Source organism: Mesoplodon mirus, assembly GCF_964341445.2.
Source record: "Mesoplodon mirus genome assembly, chromosome: 17".
Classification (NCBI taxonomy): domain Eukaryota; kingdom Metazoa; phylum Chordata; class Mammalia; order Artiodactyla; family Ziphiidae; genus Mesoplodon; species Mesoplodon mirus.
The window spans coordinates 5,824,948-5,846,579 of record NC_138993.1 but is presented as its reverse complement, the minus strand read 5'-3'; the positions used below and the strand labels follow the sequence as shown (position 1 = coordinate 5,846,579).

General features: G+C 45.5%; 1 protein-coding gene and 1 long non-coding RNA gene across 4 annotated transcripts in view; one reads left to right on the top strand and one right to left on the bottom strand.

Moving 5' to 3' along the window:
• Positions 1-21,632, bottom strand: part of LOC309792796 — a 468,580-nt gene that overhangs the window by 40,539 nt on the left and 406,409 nt on the right. The window lies entirely within an intron of this gene.
• The window catches only part of FLT1 (fms related receptor tyrosine kinase 1), a 175,982-nt gene that overhangs the window by 116,817 nt on the left and 37,533 nt on the right, over positions 1-21,632 (top strand). For all 3 annotated transcript variants that reach the window (XM_082602602.1, XM_082602603.1, XM_082602604.1), the window contains exons 15-16: positions 7,270-7,401; positions 17,726-17,832. In XM_082602602.1, coding sequence (XP_082458728.1) covers positions 7,270-7,401; positions 17,726-17,832 — 239 coding nt within the window. The remainder of the gene's footprint in view (positions 1-7,269; positions 7,402-17,725; positions 17,833-21,632) is intronic.

Below are 21,632 nucleotides of genomic sequence, written 5' to 3'. Positions count from 1 at the left end.
CTGTAAAGCAATTATACGCCAAAAAAGATGTTTAAAAAAAAAAAGAACCCAATGCCATTTTGCATAATAACAAAAATTACAACGTTATCAAGGAATAAATATAACTGAAGAGCAATATATTTAAAGAGAAAATCCTAAAGCTATCAAATGACATGAAAGATGACCTAAGTAACGCAAAGATATTTGGTATTCTTAGTTGGGAATATTTTTTATCAAGTTGAACCATTTTTGAGCCATTTTATAGGTCAAAATATTGACAATTTCATGTTTCGACCTAAAAATAAATATGGCAATTTCCCCCAAATTATTACATAAATTCAGTGGAATTCCCATCAACATTCCAACAGTGCTTTTTACAGAATTTGACAAGCTAAACCTGAAATCCATATTGAAGTGTAAAGGTCCAAGACAATTTTGAAAAAGGGACCATCTCATACTAAATATTAAGATGTGTTATCAAGCAATCATAACTTAAGTTAATCATGGTTTAACTCATGTGGGACAGATAAATAGGTCATTGTGAACAAATAGAGAGCCTAAAAACAGAACCACAGATATATGGAAACTTAGTATCTGACAGAGCTGGCACCACAACTCAGTGGGGAAAGAACAGATTATTCTGTAAGTGAAGCTGGCATAATTGGCTATTTATACAGTAAAAGTTAGATTCTTACCTCATGCAATAAACATACCCTTCTCCAAAAGAAAATCTACATGTATTAAACACCTAAGTGAGAAAAGGCAAAATTCTTTAATCAGATTTTTGGGGGAAGAAAGTATATAAGGGGAATGAATGGTTTATGATATCAGAATAGGAAATATTTCTTTAACAAGTAACAAAAAGCACAAAGGATAATAGAAAGATTGATAAATTTGACTTTGCATTAAGATTCTAAAAGCTTTTGTATTAAAAATTCACCATAGGGGCTTCCCTGGTGGCGCAGTGGTTGAGAGTCCGCCTGCCGATGCAGGGGATGCGGGTTCGTGCCCCGGTCCGGGAGGATCCCACATGCCACGGGGCGGCTGGGCCCATGAGCCATGGCCGCTGAGCCTGCACGTCCGGAGCCTGTGCTCCGCAACGGGAGAGGCCACAGCAGTGAGAGGCCCACGTAACGCTTAAATAAATAAAAATAAAAATAAAATAAAATTCACCATAAAGTTTCAAAAGTTCATAGAATGGGCAAGACTTGTAACATATTTAACCAACAAGGGCTCAGGATCCAAAACATGTAAAGAACCCTAAAATCATTGAGAACAAAACAAATAGGCTAATAGGAAAATGTGCAAAGGACACAAACAGGCAATTCACAGGAAAAGAAGCCTGAATGGCCAACCAAAATGGAGAAAGATGTTCCACCTAACTAGTAATCAGGGATGTCATTTCACACCCAAAATTTTGCCATCAATTAAAGCACCTGATAACACCAAATATTGGTGAGTAATGGGAAAGGGGAGCACTTACTCATTGCTGGTTAAAATGTAAACTGGCATATTTTGGAAGACAATTTTGTAATACTTGGTAGAGTTGAAAATGGGTATATCCTATAACCCAGTACAAGGAGATATTGTATAACAAGGTACACATAGTTGAATCAGATGTGCATTGTGGCCTTCTTTGTAACATCAAAAAAACGTAGAAACTACCTAACTACCCTATAGGAGAGAAGTGGATTAAAAAAAAAAATCTGTGGCTTTTTAATACAGTGGAATATTATATATCAGTGAAGTGAACTCCATCTTACATGTGTCAACAAAAATATTAAAACACTGTTGAATAGAAAAAAGTCCAAGTTTAAAAAGGATATGTACCATATGACACAGTTTATTTGGAATTTTAAAATCCATGAACTTTGGAGAGAGGGAGGAGGAGGGGGAAAGTATCTATAAATTTTTGCAGCAACGTGGATGGACCTAGAGATTGTCATACTGAATGAAGTAAGTCAGACAGAGAAAGACAAACATCATATGATATTGCTTATGAGGAATCTAAAAAAATGGTACAAATGAACTTATTTACAAAACAGTAATAGAGTCACAGATGTAGAAAACAAACTTATGGTTACCAATGGGGAAAGGGGGGAGGGATAAATTGGGAGACTGGGATTGACATATACACACTAGTATGTATAAAATAGATAACTAATAAGAACCTACTGTGTAGCACAGGGAACTCTACTCAATACTCTGTAATGACATATATGGGAAAAGAATCTTAAAAAGAGTGGATATATGTATAACTGAATCATTTTGCTGTACAGCAGAAACTAACACAACACTGTAAATCAACTATACGCCAATAAAAATTTAAAAATTAACACTTCCATAAAAAGAGAGAGGGGTCTAAAGCAAATATGGCAAAATGCTGACATCTGGCTATCTTAACGGTGAGCCACATGGGTTATATTTTTTCTGCACTCTTAAAATCTTAGAAATTACAATGAAAAAATTCAAAACTAAAAAGAGAGCCCTCCTTAAAAGGTGAGCTCCACGGTAGACCAGAGCCTGTATCATAGTGAACAGGTTGCATCAAGGTGGCAACAGGTTAAGGCACTAAAGAAGCTAGGGGACGGACTTCCCTGATGGTCCAGTAGTTAAGACTTCACCTTCCAATGCAGGGGATGTGGGTTCGATCTCTGGTCGGGGAGTTAAGATCCCACGTGCCTCCCGGCCAAAAAACCAAAACATAAAACAGAAGCAATATTGTAACAAATTCAATAAAGACTTAAAAAAAAAAAAAGAACTATAGTTGTCTCCCCTCGTTTAAGTATGGGCAGAAGATTTGATGAATGGGGGAAAATAATAAGGGGAGTAACTGGCCTGTTTATGTGAGAAGGGAAATAAGTAGCGAGAGCAGAGAATGAGAGAAGAGTGATGAGGTTTCTCAGGGGTCTGATGATGACGTATCCAGGTCTGTGCCTTTGTTGATGTGCAGACTGAGGCCAAGTCAGAAAGAAGCGCTGTGCTTGTTGGTTTTGGACACTCTCTCACCCCATCTCTCCTCCGCGTGATGGGAAGAGGGAACTGAGCCAGATGATGTCAGCTCATCAGCATCCCTGGCACCATTCTCTCACCTCTACAATTACACATCTGTCTCCTTGGGTGAAATCCAAGTCCTTTGACTTTATTTGATCATGCCGTTAGCCCTCATTTGGGATCTGAGTGATAGAAACTTGGTTGAGGTTCAGGTCCGCTGCAGTGGAGACCACTGTGGGTAGCCAGATCGCTGCTCTTCTAAACGTTCATTGCCCCGATCACCCACTCACCAGCCACACTTTCACTTTCTGGGAGCGCCACTTATACCCTATCTTGCACTTTTCAAAGCTTCAAAGCTCTCACTGAAATTATTTCTGTTGATCTTCATAGCAATACCATGAAATAAAGCAGGGTTTTTTTGTTTGTTTGTTTTACAGATGGGGAAACTGCCCCAAAGGGATTAAATGATCTAGCCAAGGTTACAGGGCAGAGCTCTCATGTTTTTTCCAGAACCAGCCTGGACTCATCTCTGTCTATTCCTGGATGCAATAAAGCACCAATTTCTGTGGCTTGTTTCTACAAAGTGTCTGTTTCCATGTCTCCCCCCTCCACTTCCTTTCCCACCATCCACACTTGGAGCCTCATCACTCCTTGCCTGAATTACCACTGCGGAGCTGGACTTCCAGATACCACTTTTGCCTCATTCCAGTCCATCCTGCATTCTCCTTCTAGACTAAACTTCCTTAAACATCGCTCTCGTTAGGTCATTTCCCTCAAAAATCCTTGTGACCCTCTCTTTCCTTCTCCACTGAACGGAAACTCCTCAGCTAGGATTTCAAAGCTCTCCTGAAGCCGAACTCACCTTTTCCAGTCGACTACTCAAAACAGGTGCTTTGAAAATAAAAATGGCTAAGAAACACATGAAAGAATGTTCCAAAAAAAAACAAATTAAGGCAACCATCATTTTACTCTATCAAATCAACAACGTTTTGTGTTTTCTATTTTTTAGATGCTACTGCTCAGTCCTGGTAGGAAAGTGATAAAATAGTCTCTTATCCTCTGCTGGTAGAAGCTTTAATTGGTATTATCTTTTTGGAGGGCAGTTTGATTATATGAATCAAGAGCTTTTGACCTAATAGATCTGTTTCTGGAAATCTCTCCTAAGGAAATAATCTGAAATTCAGAAAAATCTTTATGCTTCATGTCATTGCACTAATATTTATAGTTATGAGCAATTAGATATAACCTAATACCAATCATTAGGGTACATACATACGATGAATGATTATATTCAAAGCATGTAAGAACACGGGGAATAACTTATGCTATGATACTGGGGGGGGTCAGTATGTAAATTTGTATAAGCATTAGGAGAAATCTTACCAACATTTCACTACTGGACTTGTTTCCTCTCTCCCAGCACACTATTTCACACCTTCTTCTCTCGCTTCAAACCTCCAAAATTACTTCCTCCTCAATTTCAACAGATGAGTACCTCTTGTTTATTGAGAAAATGTATCACCAAATTGTCCAGTCTATATCCCTTTACGCTCTGCCGTTCTTCCTGTTAAAATGAATGAACTATCCCGACTCCTATCCAAGGCCAGTTCAGCCACTGAGTTCCATCCCCTCTCACTTCTTTAAGAATCCACTGCTGGTACTGTTCCTTCTGTTCGTTCTCTCTCTCTCTCTCTCTCTCTCCCCCCCCCCCCATAAACATGCTGTTAAGTTTCACATTTCAAAAACGAGTTCATTCCTTGACCTCGTGCTGGCCTCCAGCTACCCTCCTGAAAGTAACCCCCTAACCGTCTCTCCTCCATCCCCTCCTGTCTCTAAGTGACAGTCATCATGCTTCTGTTCCCAGATGTCACTGAAACGGCTCATTGCCAAACCCAGTGGTTTGTCATCTCCCTTCTTCGTAGTGTCTCCACTGCACGGAACGTAGCTCATCACTCTTCTCCATCATGAGCTCTTTCCTTGGTTCTAGGAATCACGCTCTCCTGGTTTTCTTGCAACCTCCCAGGCTACTCCTTCTCAATCCCTGCTGCTTCCTCTTTCTCTGATTTCCCGGGGCTCAGCCTTCAGGCCAGCTGTCGTCTCTCTCCGGACTCACTTCCCATGAGCTTTGTTTCCATTCCCCTGGCTTGCCATGCCTCCCGAATGTTGAGTCCGTGCAGCCGGCTCTAACCCCTACCTCCTCCCTGGGCCCCCAGTGAAACCTCACGAAACAGAACAGAACTCTTGATTTTTCTCCCTCAAACCTGCTCCCCCCGCCAGGAGAGGTACCACCACCCTCCCAGCTGTTCAAACTATCAACCCTGAAGTCAGACTTTTATTACTTTTTTTCCTGTACCACATGCTAACCCATAAGCAAGCCTTCAAAAGATCCCCAGCGCCCCCAATCCCTACCACTTCCTACAAACACAGTCACCCCAGGACAAAGCCACTGTATCTTTCCCTAAACAAGCTCCTTCCTGCCCCACGGGCTTTATATTTGTTACGCCCTGTGCCTAGAATGCCCTTTTCCAGGTCCTCACCTGCTCACCCCACATCCCAGGTCTCTGCTCAAAACGTCACATGCTCAGAGTCTCCTCAAAACAGCCCATCTGAGGTAGCTTCTTCACCCTCCTTAACTTGTGACCTCCTTAACCTGGTCTATTTCTTTCACAAACATTATGGCTACTTGAAATGACATTCTTTATTGGTACTTCTCCCAAACTATAATTTAAGCCCTTTGCAGGCAAGGACTCATGTGCCTTGCTTATTACCGTATCACCAGCGTCTAGACTAGTGTCCAGTACACAGCGGACCTCAAAAATAGCCATTATATCAATGAACAAGCTGTGTAAAAAAGGCCACTTTAAAAAGACTAAAGGAGAACTGACCGGGGGTGAGATTGTAAGTTTGTCTGTCTTTTCACATTTTCTTTATGCTTTCCAATATTTCTCAAGTTTTCTATATCTGATATAGTTTTTTATAATCAGGAGAATACAAACTATTTCAACTAACAAAATACAGCCTCTGGTCTGGTCGGGCTCAATTTATTCTGGAACAAGCACTTGGTGCGTGTTCATTTCAGGGTCATGCCTTTTCTCAATGGCCCCCCTTCTCCCACACCTCTGATAACCTGACCTCAACTCAAGGCCCATATACTCCATGACACCTTCCCTGAGTGGTCTATTCTTACTGAGCGCCTCCCCGGCCACACTTTACATTTGATTGAGTCCCCTGGGCTACATGTACTTATTCTCACGCATGAAGCATTTTCTGTTTGCTGGTTGTGTGTGTGTGTGTGTGTGTGTCTCTCTCTCTCTCTCTCTCTCTCTCTCTCTCTCTCTCTCTCTCGCGCGCGCGCGCGCGCGGGGGGGAGAGAGAATGTATGTATGATGTGTTTGGTATGAGTTGATTGTCCCTCCTCGACAGACACAGTGTCTTAGCCTGCCCCTCCCTACCCGCCCAAGTCTCTGCCACAGACTAAAGCAGAGTCAGTACTCAAATACATGGAGACAGTCCTTGCTATTGAAGCGACTGGGTCTGGAAGCCAGGTGCTCCTTCCCTCACACCGGCTCCACAGTAATACTTAAACCTGCATTTACTGAGCACCTACTATGTGCTGGGCAGTTGCTATTCATTTTCCCGTTGATTGAGTAGGAACTGCTTTCACTGTCATCTTAAGACTGAGGAAACTGAAACAGAAAGGTGAAGTAACTGGCCTAAAGTGACAGAGGTGTGCTGGTGAGGCCTCGATTAAAGCCCAGCCCAAGCTCTTTACCACTGGGACCAACGAAACGGGATTGGCTTTGACCCCTGAGCCACGAATGTGCTTTTTCCATCAAACTGCACGCTCTCGGTTGAGTCCCTTAACCTCCCCAGACCTCAGTGTCCACGTCTGAAAGATGGAGACGATAACCCCTTACGGGGTGGCTGTCGAGATAGGAATGGGGTGTCGGTCGTGCCTGGCACACGGCGGGCATTGAGGAAACGGAAGTTATTATTATTATTATTAGACATGCTACCTCCTTGATATGTGCTCTTTCAAGTTGGGGGCGGTAGCCCCATCTCGTTTCTTTCTGGCCTGGGTCAGATCTGCATCTCCAAAGTAGGGGCTCAGAGCTATAGAAGGTACTATGAAAAAGCCTGGAGGAGGGAAAACAAATCCGCAGCCCCGGCCCAGGTGAACCAGAGCTTGGATTTCCTCATCTGAAGGCATACTGATAGGAAGAGGGTTGTGTTACAGAAGTGGCTGTTTTGGTTTGTCATCCAGGCTCACTAATCTAAACATCTCTCACTCCCCAGGAATTATTTTAGGACCAGGAAGCAGCACGCTGTTTATTGAAAGAGTCACGGAAGAGGATGAAGGTGTCTATCACTGCAAAGCCACCAACCAGAAGGGGTCCGCGGAGAGTTCAGCATACCTCACCGTGCAAGGTAAACAACTGCTCCAGAAAGCGGGAGAAGCTGCTCAGACACCTATTTCCCTGTTTGTTGAACCTTCCACCTCCCAGTGTCCCGCTGCCCCTCCAGTCTATTCCTTTCCCTGACCTCCTTTTCCCCCTCCCCGTCCCGCTGGGAAGGCCTGGCTGGTCCCCCTCCTGGCGAGGCTGAAGGTGAGGACACAGGCCACCGTCAGAACACAGTCTCCGTAGGGGACAGTAGTTCCCGGAAGACAGGAGAGCCAGCCGCTGCCAGAGCCATGACACTGACCCACAGAGAATGACCAGAGTGGCCACACCTGTGAGAAAGAAATCCAAGAAGGCAGAAGATGGGTGTAGAGAGAAAAAAAAACCCACACTGGAAATTATCCATTCTTTTTCCAATTCCCACCAGTTACACATATGCTGGCTCTTCCCACCGTTTTCATAAACTGGTTTTTTAACACGAAATAGGCTGCAAAATACTATCAGAGAGAAGCAACACATAATAAACAGACCACATGGAAGAAAAATACTCCAAGGGCTTCCTCAGACAGTTTTGTTGAGCAGCAAAACCTAAAGAGGCCTAATCTGACCGTGGACTCTGGCCATGTGGCTTCCATTTAGAACAGAGATTAGACCTCAATTTCAATTCTCCAAAGCCAAAAATCATCCCAGAAAACATAACATTTATAGCACCCATCAAGTCTTCGAATTGGTGCCTCTTAGATGTATACACATCTATGGCTCGCTGAGGTTTTACATGAAAAGATGGCATTTCTTCAGTAGCCTATTTGCAAAGGCTCCCCAGTAGACTTCAGAATACCTAAGAATTTCTGAAGGAAATCTTGCAGCGGTTCCTGGTCACCATTATCCTCACCCCAGCGCACCTGGTCCTCCACATGCTTCTCCTCCAGCCTCAGCTCTCATCCCCCTCACACGCCCCAGGCCCCCCACGTGGACTAAACCGGAACACACCGCACTCCCCCTGGTCCTCTGCCCTTTACACGTCGTTTTCCTTTTGTCTGAACAGCCTTCCTTCCCAACTTGTTCCCCCCCAGACAATCCTACTCCCACCTTTTATTTTTTATCTTTTTTACTGAAGTACAGTTAATTTACATTGTGTTAGTTTTGAGTGTACAGCAAAGTGATTCAGTTATACATTATACATATTCTTTTTCAGATTCTTTTCCTTTAGAGGTTATTACAAGATATTGAGTATAGTTCCCTGTGCTCTACCGTGGGTCCTTGTTTACCTGTTTTATATATAGTAATCCTACTCATCTTTTAAAATTCACTTTCGCTCTTGGGTCACTTTCTCTACACCTCATCCCTCGTGTCTCACCACCATGCCCCCTGAACCCCGTACCCCCACAGAACTTGGCATGGACCTTTAATACAACGCTCAGCGTTGCGCATTATTCACTTTTCTGGTCCAGATCACTCGAGAAATGTTCGTTGGATTAATCTCTTTAAAAACCACCAGTGAATGTCTGAAAAAAGAAACACATCACTATGTTGTTGAGGGCATTAGAGAGAAGCCGTATTAAATTAAGGCAACCACTTATACATTTGCCCAGGACTCTGCAGGATATGGACGTGCAAGTCACGATCCCTCACCTCTCTGTGTTTTGAAAACCTAGTTGGAAGGTGATTAAGGGGAACCGTTAGAACCAGATCAATAAACATTTTGAGCTCCTCCTGTGGGTAAGACAGAAACCCTAGTTTGTATAAAACAGACCACGCAGTGCTGCTGATAAGGGCTAAAGGACTTCCTAGAGGCCAAAAATGATATGGCGAGTGACTTGACCTCTGAAGGAGGCCTTGCAGGATGTCGGATTGGCCAAGTGGATGGGGCAGGAAAGAAGACAGCGAGTTCTGTGGCAGCTCTGGACCTCCCACACTGATATCTCCCTTGGCAATGACGGTGTCTAAACAATTCTAACCATTTCCTACTGGCTAGTCCTTTGAATTTTCTGAGGAATTGGTACTTCTGTTTTTAAATTTATCTTACTGGAGTATAGTTGATTGACGATGTTGTGTTAATCCTACCATACAGCAAAGTGATTCAGTTATACGTATACATTCTTTTTCATATTCTTGTCCATTTTGCTTTATCACAGGATATTGAATATAGTGCCCTGTGCTCTACAGTAGGACCCTGTTGATTATCCATTCTCTACATAATAGTTTGCATCTGCTGACCCCAAACGCCCAATCCATCCCTCCCCGACCCCGAGGAATTGGTACTTTTGATTCATGACCTCTTTTTCCTCACGGGGCATTAATCTTCAATATCACTTAGAGAAATGGTCTAATCTACAAGGTAGCTGCAGACACTATATATACGACTCCTTCTTTTCACCCACTGTTGCCCCCAACAGCCCTGTTTTGAGCTCTTGTGTCTGCTTTTCGTAGTTTTTCTGCCGTCTCCTCCTTTGCTCTCTTTTGTAAATTTTTCTCTGCTCTCAGCGTGATGGCTGTATCCAGCCTCTCTGCTGAAAAACTGTAGTTGGCTGAGAAATTACCTGATCAGCCATCATCAAACCACACATGAAATATCTGTACCTATTTCTAAGAGAAGCATAAACAAATGAAGCCATATCCTAATACGGTAATGATAAAACAGTGCAAGGAAATGAGGATGTTTAGTCTAAAAGTGAGTCCACTTGGGGAGGACAGGATTGTTTTCTTCAAATATTTAAAGGGCTTTCAGACAGAGGAGATGTTGGCCTCATTCTCTGACTCACCAGAAAAGATAACCAGAACCAAGGAAGGGAGATGGTGGTAAAATTTCAAAGAGGCAGGTTTCAGCTCCACATAAAGATAGAATTTTGAATAGGAAGAATTTCTGAAAGTTGACAGTATGTGCATCTTGTGAATGAGACGCAGTATCTTGAACAGAAGTACTTTGGGCTCATTGAATAAAAATTTCATCCTTGGATGCTGTTCAGAATGGTTAAAGGCAGTACCTGCCTAATGATCTCATCACTGAAATTAGATTCTTGCTTCTGGAGTCTAAATCATTTATTCTTCTCACTCTGGTGGCTGTGAATTAGGTGAATCAAGCTTTAGACTTGGGCTTCTCTGGTGGCACAGTGGTTAAGGATCCGCCTGCCAATGCAGGGGACACGGGTTCAAGCCCTGGTCTGGGAAGATCCCACATGCCGCGGAGCAACTAAGCCCGTGCACCACAACTACTGAGCCTGCGCTCTAGAGCCCGTGCTCCACAACTACTGAAGCCTGCGCGCCTAGAGCCCGTTCTCCACAAGTACGGCAATGAGAAGCCCGCGCACCACAACGAAGAGTAGCCCCCGCTCGCCACAACTAGAGAGAGCCAGCGCGCAGCAACAAAGACCCTTCACAGACAAAAAGAAATAAATAAATTTATAGAAAAAAGTAAAAGAGCTTTAGACTTAATTTCCTAATATATGCAGTATAGACCCTTCACACTGACCTATCTTGTCAGGTTGAGTTTAGGAAGTGAAACCAGGGAAATAAGTTGTGTCTGTGGCTATGTTTAACATATTTAAAGAGGTTCACAAATTAGCCAGGAAGGAAACTGTCTGCTCTTTTTATTTCCTTTGAAAAAGGATTCTTATACTCATAGATAAAACAATGTGTTATTTTTGTATCTGAAAAGGATGAGCGGACTGGGGAATCAAAGTGGCTTCTTTAAATAATCACAGGTCTTGTTTGGTTTGGACTGCTCAGGAGCACACGTGGAGTGCTCAGAGGGGAAGTTCTAATATTAAAAACAACAGCAACAAAACTGTAACTCACCAAAATAGTTTCTGAAATTAACATAGCACGCTAGAACCTGTGGAACTCAACGGGACTGTTACAGTGCAATGGTGGCACATTTTCATCCAAGGATTTGAAATCAACTATACTTTATCATTATTAGTAATAACCACTGCGTGTGTGTGTGTGTGTGTATATATATATTCTTCTAACAGATTTAGGCTTTGCTCTTGAAATAATAGCAAAGCATTATAATAGCATTTATAATCACGCAGGAGAAAGCAACTTGAAGCATAGTTACCATTTTTCACATTTTTTGAGGAAGACTGATGGATGCAAAGATCATGGGAAGCACAGGACTGCCTCAGGGCAGTCTGAATACTTCAAATGGCACCACAGGTGTGACTTGTAAATTTTGTGCCACAATAATCGCACATTAACACGTTTCAGGAAAGGACTCACATGGCAGGAAGGATACACTACGTTCTTTAACATCTTTAACAAAGTCCCAAGAGTAAAGAGTAAGAAAAGCTCAGAAGGGACTTGTCTTGGGTGTCCAGCCTTTCCTCATCACGCTTGGCCAGTGCTGAGTTTGCATCTCACCTTTCTGAGCCTCCTCTGATCTCTGACTGCCCCTACCTTAGCTCCTCTCTTCTTAAAGCCTGCGTGCCGCCAGTCCTCTCCCGCTGGCTCTCCTGGCACTAGGGAGGATGTGATAACCTAATTGACACGAAGATGTTGGTGACTGATGTCACTCCTCTCGTGGGTGTTGGCAGTTCAGAAGGGTTTCCCCAGGAGAGAACAGAGAGAGACCGACAGCTGAGCAGGCAGCTCACTAATTTCACATGGGAGGGCTGGGGGCGGGATGTGCGTGCCTTTGTAATTAAACCCAAGCAATGACATAAAGTTGGCCTTGATCAAGAATGCAAAAAATGGTGATGGAATTCGATTACAACATCTTATGCTTGTTGACCGTGTGGTCCACTGTTTTAAGCACATAACATGCATTAGCCTCCGTCAATCCAATGAGGGTTTTTTTTCCCTCCTTACAAGTGAGAATCCGAGGCCCCGAGAGGGTTAGGACCCTGTCCAGGGTTACAAAGCTCGGAAGAGGCAGTGCTGAGAGAACTGGATCCCTGTTTAACCACTCTGCTCTCCTGCCTCTCAGCCTGGTGGGGAAGAGGCCCCACTCTGAAGCCAGGTGCGTCCCTGCTCGTGAGCCGTGCAACCTTGGACAAATGACTTCCCTCCTGGAGCCTCAGTTTGCTCATCTGCAAAATGGGTGTGAATAATGGCATACCAACCTTATAGGGTTGTTACAAGGATTAACACATTTAACACCATATCTGGCATATGATAAAAACCTCTTCAATATTAGCTAACACTATTGTTTGTTAATATGATAAACCAAATTCCATTTCAACAAAACTTTCTGTATTATAGTTTTTCTAGACTTAGCCAGTAGGTCACAAAAATGGTGTTCTGGACCACAAAATTCCTATTTGACCTAAGGATTTAACTTCCTGTGATAAAAATGTATTACAGAACTGATAGGATAGCAATTTTAAGTATCTTTACTTAAAATTACTCTTGAAATGTACTTCAGATTTAATCCGAATAGAGTATGCCCACAATCACTGTCCTTAAGAAGGATTCCAAGTTGATGGCTGTACACGAATCTATGTAGATTCCTATAAACCTTCATAAATAGTATGAAGGCCAATTTTAATGCCCAATAAACCTTAGAGACTTACATAATAAGGTTAACTGGATTACTGGTTACTAGATTTTAAATGAAAAGAGATAGCATTGCTTGACTGGCTCACATGGGAGGCCAGGTCTAGGTGTACTGATTAATTTTCTTTTCAACCATATATATTTATTGAGACTTTCACTAGGCCAGTGCTCAAGACGCAAAATGAACAAGAAACACACCCTCCTCTCTGTGTCCTAATAGCTTCATGGGCAGTAAACCCACATATACAGTTACCTCAAATTAAAACAATTCCAGAACCAGAGAATAACTCCTAAGCCAGGCTGCAGCGTCAGGCCAATTTCTCAGGGAAAGTAACGCAGTTGTTTGTAGAAAATGATCAGTACTTGGGTCAAAGTCTGATTTGTTTTAGAAGGAAGAGACAAATTGTGTTATATGAAATATGTTTGGATGAAGACAACGATCTTGCACTTGAAGTCCAGAAAGTAATAAGAAGGGAAAAAAAGAAAAAGGCGGGCGTTGGGGGGAGGCCTTCAAAGTAACAGCTCACACTGGCTTTAACCATCTCCCCGTAAGGTGGGGTGCTCTTGTCACTTCCACGTTTTAGGGATGAGGAAGCTGGGGCACAGAGTCCTTGGCCTCAGACATAGCTGCTTGTAGGGTCACATAAAGACTTCCTTTTCTGCAGTTAAGGAAGGCCCTGGGGCCAGGGACCCTGGTCTTTTGCTTAGGGAATTTCCCCAACTTCCTGGGAGGCACCACCCAGTTATACTGCACGAGCTGAGCTGCCTGATCCTGTTGCCTGTTGACTCAGGTAGTCTGGTACCATTCAGAGCCACATGTCAGGGCTGGTGTGATGTTGCCACAACACACAGCCCGGGCCCCATGCAGACAGAGCTGCCATCACTAGCAGAAAGGACCAGGGCAGGACGGCAAGACACCGCCCAGCTGTACAGACTCCAGACAAGGCGCACCATCTTCAGAAATCAGCCCCTCCTCTGTCTGCCACCTGCCCTTCCTATCCCAGCAGGGATGGGATGAAGCCTGGGAGGGTAACTGACATGGAATGTTCTGGGCAGCCAGGTCAGCAACCTGAAATAAGAGGTACAAATACCTGACCTTTTCGAAACAGCCACCTTCTTGTCATCATGCCGTATAAAGATACCCTTGTACCATGTCCTGGTCTCTCACACACATCAGACGGGAGGGACGTCCCTGAGGTCCAGTGCTAACTCCTATTATTGTCAAATCCCACCCACGTTCCACTGGCCTCCTTTGCCTGCCGTCTGCAGCTGGGCTATTTCATGCACCGACTTCATCAGCTGACACCAGCGAGGTGAAGCCGGGTGTAGTCCGGCCAGCGTGTGGATGTCTGACCTCTGAAAACACATCCAAGAGCTGGATGGGAAGAGATGCTGCTGACTTAATCTATAGCAGACTGTCCTAGTAGTTACTTTCCAAATAAAGATGGAGATCAAGTTATCAGACAAGCAAGATAGAGGTAGAGCCTAGATACTACATCTTACAAAATGAGTTTAGTTCTCGGTCAACCGCAATAGAACATGAAATAGACCTTTCCCTTCTCATTAATGTTCATCTTGAAGATGTTTTTAATGAGATGATTCCTTAAATGCCTAAGTGCACACAAACACATTTGCTCCCACTGCAAGGAATTCTGCCTGAGTAAGGACTGTGGAATTACTTCGGGGGGTCAACTTCCTGCCCCAGGGAATGCAGTGGGAAAGTTCCCACTATGAGACGGGGTCTCTCCCAGGGCATTCCGTGCAGGAGGCCTCTGCAGAGGCTTTATGCAGACAGTGCCGTGTCTTAAGATGCTCTCAGCATCTCCAGGAGCCCAAGGCCACTGTGCCCTGAGCAGGTCCCAATCAGTTTTTCAGTTCCACAAAACGTATTTGTAGCATAAGCAAAGAAATGTGTGCGTGCATGCGTGCATGTGTGAATACAGCAAGGCAACATTAAACCTCTTACTGCGGGGGAGGAAATCCAAAGTCACAAACTTGCGCTTACAGTTTTCCCATCAAGAGGACATACTGAGAGAAAAGGCGGTCATACTTTGAAACTTCTCAGTCTCAGGAGATTCAGGGGAAAAGTGACCACAAGATGCCAAAGCAGCAAATGAATCCAAATTCATTCACGCACTCCCTCACCCAGCACTTTCAGGATGCCTACCTGCTACGTGCCAGGCACTCTTCTCCACACCAGAGGTGCAGCAGTGAACGAGAGGACCTACGTTCTACTGCTTCACGCAGCGCTTTGAACACAGCCGTCAGTTCATACCTGAACACCAGACTGTGAGCTCCATTCCATGCCCTTTCACTTACCACCGTACACCGGCACTCAGAACAGAGCCTGGGACACGGGTGATGTTCCGTATATTTATCAGATGAATATACCTGAAAGGGAATTTGGCCCAGAACCCTTTGAAAGCTTCATGAAACTCTCTGGAGACAAAGCAAAGTATGATTTACCCACTTATTCACCCAGTTCGGTGAGTGGGGATAGAAAGATGAATAAGGTGTGGCCTCAGCCCCGGGAAGCCTACATCCCGGTAGAGAAATGGCGAAGGCCAAAGCACAGAGGGGCAGAAGGGCTGGTCTATTTACGAAACTACAAGTATTTTGATGTAGAGCACATGGGAGGGCACAGCAGGAGACGAGGCTGAAGAAACAGGCAAGGTTGGGCAGAGAGGACCTAAGGGCTTGGGCCTCTATCCTGACGGGGCTGAGGGTGGGTAGCAATGGTGGAATTTAAGGAGCCCCAGGATGGAATCCATGATTTGGCAAAAGATCACACGGGCTGGAGCGGAGGAGAGACTGGGGACTCCAGGCTGGTTAGGAAGCTGATGCGGTCATTCCGGGGGACTTAGGGGGCCTTGACTTAGGTGGTGATCACGCGGTAGGACAGGCGGTGACAATTTCATGAGCCATGGAAGCAGAATAAGCAGGACTTGGGGGTGGGCTGAAAAGAGAGAAGCAGCCAGATTCCCCCCTAGCCGTGGTGAGGACAATGGCCACAGGAAGTGTAGGTATGTGGTGGCTGAACGGAGAAGAGAGAAGAGGAAAGTGGCTTCGGTTTTAGCTTGTGTATTTGCTACTGTTGAGGGCAGACAACCTTCACTGGCTGCAGCTGCCCACAGCACGGAGTTGAAACCACAGGGATGCTCACAATTCTCTGTGGTCTGGTCCCGTCCTGCATCTTGCATTATACTCCGTCAGTGCCCTCATGTTTCCCAATTTTGGGCCTTCACACATACCCTTCCCTCTGCCTATAATGCCCTGCCCTGCCTTCATCCCTGTAGGTCAAAATCCATTTCAAATGTCACCTCTCCCAAAAGGCGTCAGAGTTCCTCTTTGTACCTAGTTTCTTTGTCTTTGCCTTAAGCCTCCTGTTTAGGTTGTGAGTGAGCTCCTGGAGAGGGACAGCAGCTTTCCCTTATTCACCTTCCCATCTCCTTGCCTGGGGCAGGACTCAGCACGTCTTTGTTGAGTTAAAACAAAGAGCCGGGACTTCCCTGGTGGCACAGTGGTTAAGACTCTGTGCTCCCAACGCAGGGGACCCGGGCTCACTCCCTGTTCAGGGAACTAGATCCCACATGCATGCCGCAACTAAGAGTTCTCATGCCACAACTAAGGACCCTGCCTGCCGCAACCAAGACCTGGTGCAACCAAATAAATAAGTAAATAAATATATTTTTTAAAAAACCCCAAAGAGCCCACCAGATGAAACTGTCATCCATGAAATGGGGATATTCTTGCCCCTACTTCATCGGGCATGTGTGAGGACTTTGCACATAAGAAGGGCTCAATAAAAAGTATCATCATCCACATCACCATTTCTTTTTCTTTTCTTTTGGCTGGGCGGCGCAGCACGCAGGATCTTAGTTCCCCGACCAGGGATTGAATCCCCGCCCTGTGCAGTGGAAGCGTGGAGTCCTAACCACTGGACTGCCAGGGAAGTCCCTCACCATTTCTAAAAGGAATAAGTTTCACTTGATCTTGGCCTAACTTAATACTAAGACTCTGTCTCCTTTTAATGAAGTCCAAGGAAAGGAACGTCACTTTAGAGCTCCTGGGAAAGTGTCCACTGGAATCAAGAAGCAGGGAACCACGGTTCTGGCCCACTGGAGCATTCCTTTACAAATCCCCAAAACTGTCCTCTCTGGAAGCTTCTCTTGGATCCTTTGGGTCTTTTCTTTTTGGTCATGGAGAAACAGTGCTCGGCTTTTGATCTGTGTGATTCTGGGAAATAAGGTGATTGGGAAGAACTGGCTCTAGCTGGTACCTCTGCTGAGCTCAGCCCTGCAGGCCGCCTGTTGAGAAGCCCCAGACGCGAACAGCGGGACTGCTGAGCGCTGGCCTGGCTGCTCCAAAAGGAGTGAGCAGGCAATTGTGACAGTCCTGGGGTTTTATTTTTATTTTTAAAACCCACTTTGAAGAATTTTGTGAGTCCCCAGGGACACTTATGTCTTTTTTTTTTTTTTTCTTTTTCTTTAGAATGTCCTCTAAAACCCATCAGGGAGATCTCACACAGTCCAGATTTAGCGCTGCAGTGAGGTTTTTTTCCTGCCTCCATGTTTTTGCCCATTGTTAATTTCTCCTCTATTTCTGGGATTGTTTGCAAACTCCACAGCAAAATTTCTGGAAAGTCTTTTCATTTCCATGTAAGTTTACGATGATAATGGCATGGACCCTGCCTGACTGAGAAAGTAAGAGGCTCTGCCCTGGAAGCCGATTCCTGCGCCAGGCAGCCGATTGCATTCTGTGATGAAGCATTCCAGGTCACCGACCTTCTTCTGTCAAATCACAGACCCGGAGTTTGCGAGTTGCTGTTTAGCGCCCTCTCGGTGTTTTTCTCTCTCCAGGAACCTCAGACAAGTCTAATCTGGAGCTGATCACTCTGACATGTACCTGTGTGGCTGCAACCCTCTTCTGGCTCCTGTTAACTCTCTTTATCCGAAAACTGAAAAGGGTAAGAACGTTTCAGATGAAATTCTACGCTCCTCTTTGCACAGTCTTCCCGAATGCCTAGCAGCGCCGTTGCTGTAGTGACGTCATGCAAGGTGCCCACCAGAATGCCTGCCTGATGTCCAGAGCAGGCCCTGAACAGATGGCAGACCCTCTTCCTCCCCTCCTCTTCCTCCCTCTGGCCTGGTGAACACGGCAAATGCATCATTAAAATGTCTCTTGCGGGCTTCCCTGGTGGCGCAGTGGTTGGGAGTCCGCCTGCCGATGCAGGGGACACGGGTTCGTGCCCCGGTCCAGGAAGATCCCACATGCCGCGGAGCGGCTGGGCCCGTGAGCCATGGCCACTGAGCCTGCGTGTCCGGGGCCTGTGCTCTGCAGTGGGAGAGGCCACAGCAGTGAGAGGCCCGTGTACCGCAAAAACAAAAACAAACGAACAAAAAAACGTCTCTTGGGACTTCCCTGTGGTCCAGCGGTTAAGACTCCGCACTTCCACTGTAGGGGGCGCGGGTTCGATCCCTGGTCGGGGAACTAAGATCCTGCATGCCACACAGCCAAAAAAAAAAAAAAAAAAGTATCTCAACCCTAACGTGGGGTGTTCAGAACAAAAGCTAGAGCAATGAACAGATGACTATTTCCCAGACACAGAAGAGACATTTTTGATATAAAAAAGTCTTTCAATTAAATTCAGCATGAGACCTGGGAAGCGTTCATGTTCTTAACCTCACTCTCTGCTAAGAACCAAAAGGGAAAAAGCAAAGTAAAGGCCCACCTGTCTTATCTCTGCTGTTCCATACTCTTTGAGCCCCATGATAAAATTAAGTTCTTTAGAGGATGAGGCTCAGGTTGGAATTCAGGACATCAGATTCCTATCATTAGGCCTGTAGCACAGTTTGCTTCTCTGAAGTTTAGTGGGGGAAAGAGCCAACCCTTACTCACTCATTCATTCATGGCGCAAACATTTCCCGTGTGCCTGCTCGGGGCAGAGTGCCAGACCCTGTGTAGGGACCTCTGATAAGAATGCAGAGCAAATGCTACAGAGCCGACTAAACAACACATAATGGAGGGGAAGTCTGCAGTCAGAGAGACAGCACACGTCTGGGGCTGGAGCAAGCAGAGGGGACCCAGTGAAGAGGAGAGGCTGACCCGGCGAAGAGGTGGGGATGAGAGACAAGGGGGCGCAGGAAAGGAGAGGCTGCAGTGGCTGCCCAGGCAGGGCCCTGTAAGCTGCGGGAAGGAACTCCCTCTGTTTTAGAAGTGAGAGGAAGCCTTCAAGGGGTGAGGTTAAGCAAAGGTGGGTGATGGTAAGGGTGAGAGATGTGTGTCTGGAAAGATGATTTCAGCTGTATGAGGAGAAAGGACCAGAGTGGGCAAGAGTGAATAGAGAAGAACCTGGCAGAAGACCTTGGTAGTCCAAGTCAGAAGTGATGGTCACGGGACTTCCCTGGTGGCGCAGTGGTTAAGACTTCCACACTCCCGACGCAGGGGGCCCAGGTTCGAAACCTGATCAGGGAACTAGATCCCACATGCCGCAACTAAGGAGCCCACGAGCTTCAACTAAGGACCCAGTGCAACCAAATAAATAAATATTAAAAAAAAAAAAAGAGAGAGAGGAACTTTCCTGGTGGCGCAGTGGGCAGGGGACATGGGTTCTAGCCCTGGTCCGGGAAGATCCCACGTGCCACGGAGCAACTAAGCCCGTGTGCCACAACTACTGAGCTTGCACTCTAGAGCCCGTGAGCCACAACTACTGAAGCCCACATGCCACAACTACTGAGCCCACATGCCACAACTATGGAAAATCGCATGCCTAGAGCCCATACTCCGCAACAAGAGAAGCCACCACGATGAGAAGCACGCGCACCTCAACGAAGAGTAGTAGCCCCCGCTTGCCGCAACTAGAGAAAGCCCACTCGCAGCAACGAAGACCCAATGCAGCCAAAAATAAATAAATAATTTAACTAAAAAAAAAAAAGAAATGATGGTCGCTTAGTCTAAATGATTAGAGTCAAGAGATATTTGGAAGATAAAAATCAACAGGACTTGGAAGGTATCAAGGCCTCCTCAATTTCTAGAGATGTATTAGCCCTTATTAGAAAGCTTTTTTTTTTTTTTTGGCTGCACCACAGGGCATGTGGGATCCTAGTTCCCCGAGCAGGGATTGAGCCCACGCCCCCTGCAGTGGAAGTGCGGAGTCCCAACCACTGGACCACCAGGGAAGTCTCTATTAGCCCTTATTAATGTGCCAGGTCTTTGTGGCACCTTGTGGGACGTTCGTTATGTTGTATCTCAGTTAATCCTTTAAAAAACACAAAGATGTAACTATATTATTATTCCCATTTTATAGAGAGGGAAACTGAGGCTTGGAAAGGTAAAGTAACTTGCCCAAAGTCACTAAGCTAGTTGGAGTCAGAGCTGAGTTTTGACCCAGGTTGTTTGACCTTAGACTTGCTATTCAGAAGCAGGAAGGTGTACTCTACAATGTCGGTATGTGGGATGGCAGCCCTCCTCCACGGTGAGTAAGTAACCTCAGGCTTTTGTTGTATGGAGTGAGTGGCTTGGAGACGTGACAATGAAGGCCACTGCTTTCGAAGGAAAGGAAAGTTAAACGATGGGGTTTTGAAAGGGGAGGTACATCATATAGGGAAGCAGAACTAACAAAAGCAAAACTTGCCAAATCTGTAAGGGAGGTGCAAAGACTACAGAGTTCAAAGGAGGAGAGGGGGAGAAAAACTTCAGAGAAAGCCCAGCTTAGAGACACACTTTGAAGGCCGTGGCTGGAAGAAAAGCAGCAGAAAGACACAGCCCACCTGAACTCCTGCCCACTCCCCAGGTTAGGGGAGGAGTCTGGTTACCTTGCATAGAGGAGCCTAGTGGAAATAGAACTGGAAAGGCAAACTGGGACTAAATGGAAGAGGTCTTTTGTATTTCTAAAAATTTAGGAAATTTTAATGTCAATAAAAGGATGAGAGGGCTTCCCTGGTGGCGCAGTGGTTGAGAGTCCGCCTGCCGACGCAGGGGACACGGGTTCGTGCCCCGGTCCGGGAAGATCCCACATGCCGCGGAGCGGCTGGGCCCGTGAGCCATGGCCGCTGAGCCTGCGCGTCCGGAGCCTGTGCTCTGCAACGGGAGAGGCCACAACAGTAAGAGGCCCATGTACCGCAAAAAAAAAAAAAAAGGATGAGAGCAAGAAGGTATCATATCAGTAACCGGATGACTATAGAATTCGAGAAGTAATTGGTTGTAGGAGGTGAGGAGGAGCAAGGTGGCAGGAATTATTTCCAGACGATTTCTCCAACCTCAGAGTAAATCCTCGCTGATAAGGGCTGGATTTTCTCTCTTTTTTTTTTTTTTAATAAATTTATTTTTTTTTGGCTGCGTTGGGTCTTCGTCGCGATGTGCGTGCTTCTCATTGCAGTGGCTTCTCTTGTTGCAGAGCACAGGCTCCAGGCATGCGGGCTTCAGTAGTTGTGGCACACAGGCTTAGTTGCTCCGCGGCATGTGGGATCCTCCCGGACCAGGGCTTGAACCCACATCCCCTGCCTTGGCAGGCGGATTCTTAACCACTGAGCCACCAGGGAAGCCCTGTATTTTCTCTTTTTATCCTCACCCTGCCTAGGCCAGTGTTACAACTTAAAGCTAACATTTATTCATACTTCCTATACTCCAGGCCGTACTTGCTTTACGTGGACTATTTCATTTGATATTCACAGCAACCCTATGAGATAAGTACCATTATCATCACTATTTTACAGGCAAGGAAACTAGCCTTAAAAAGGTTAAGCACCTTCCCCAAGGTTATATGCT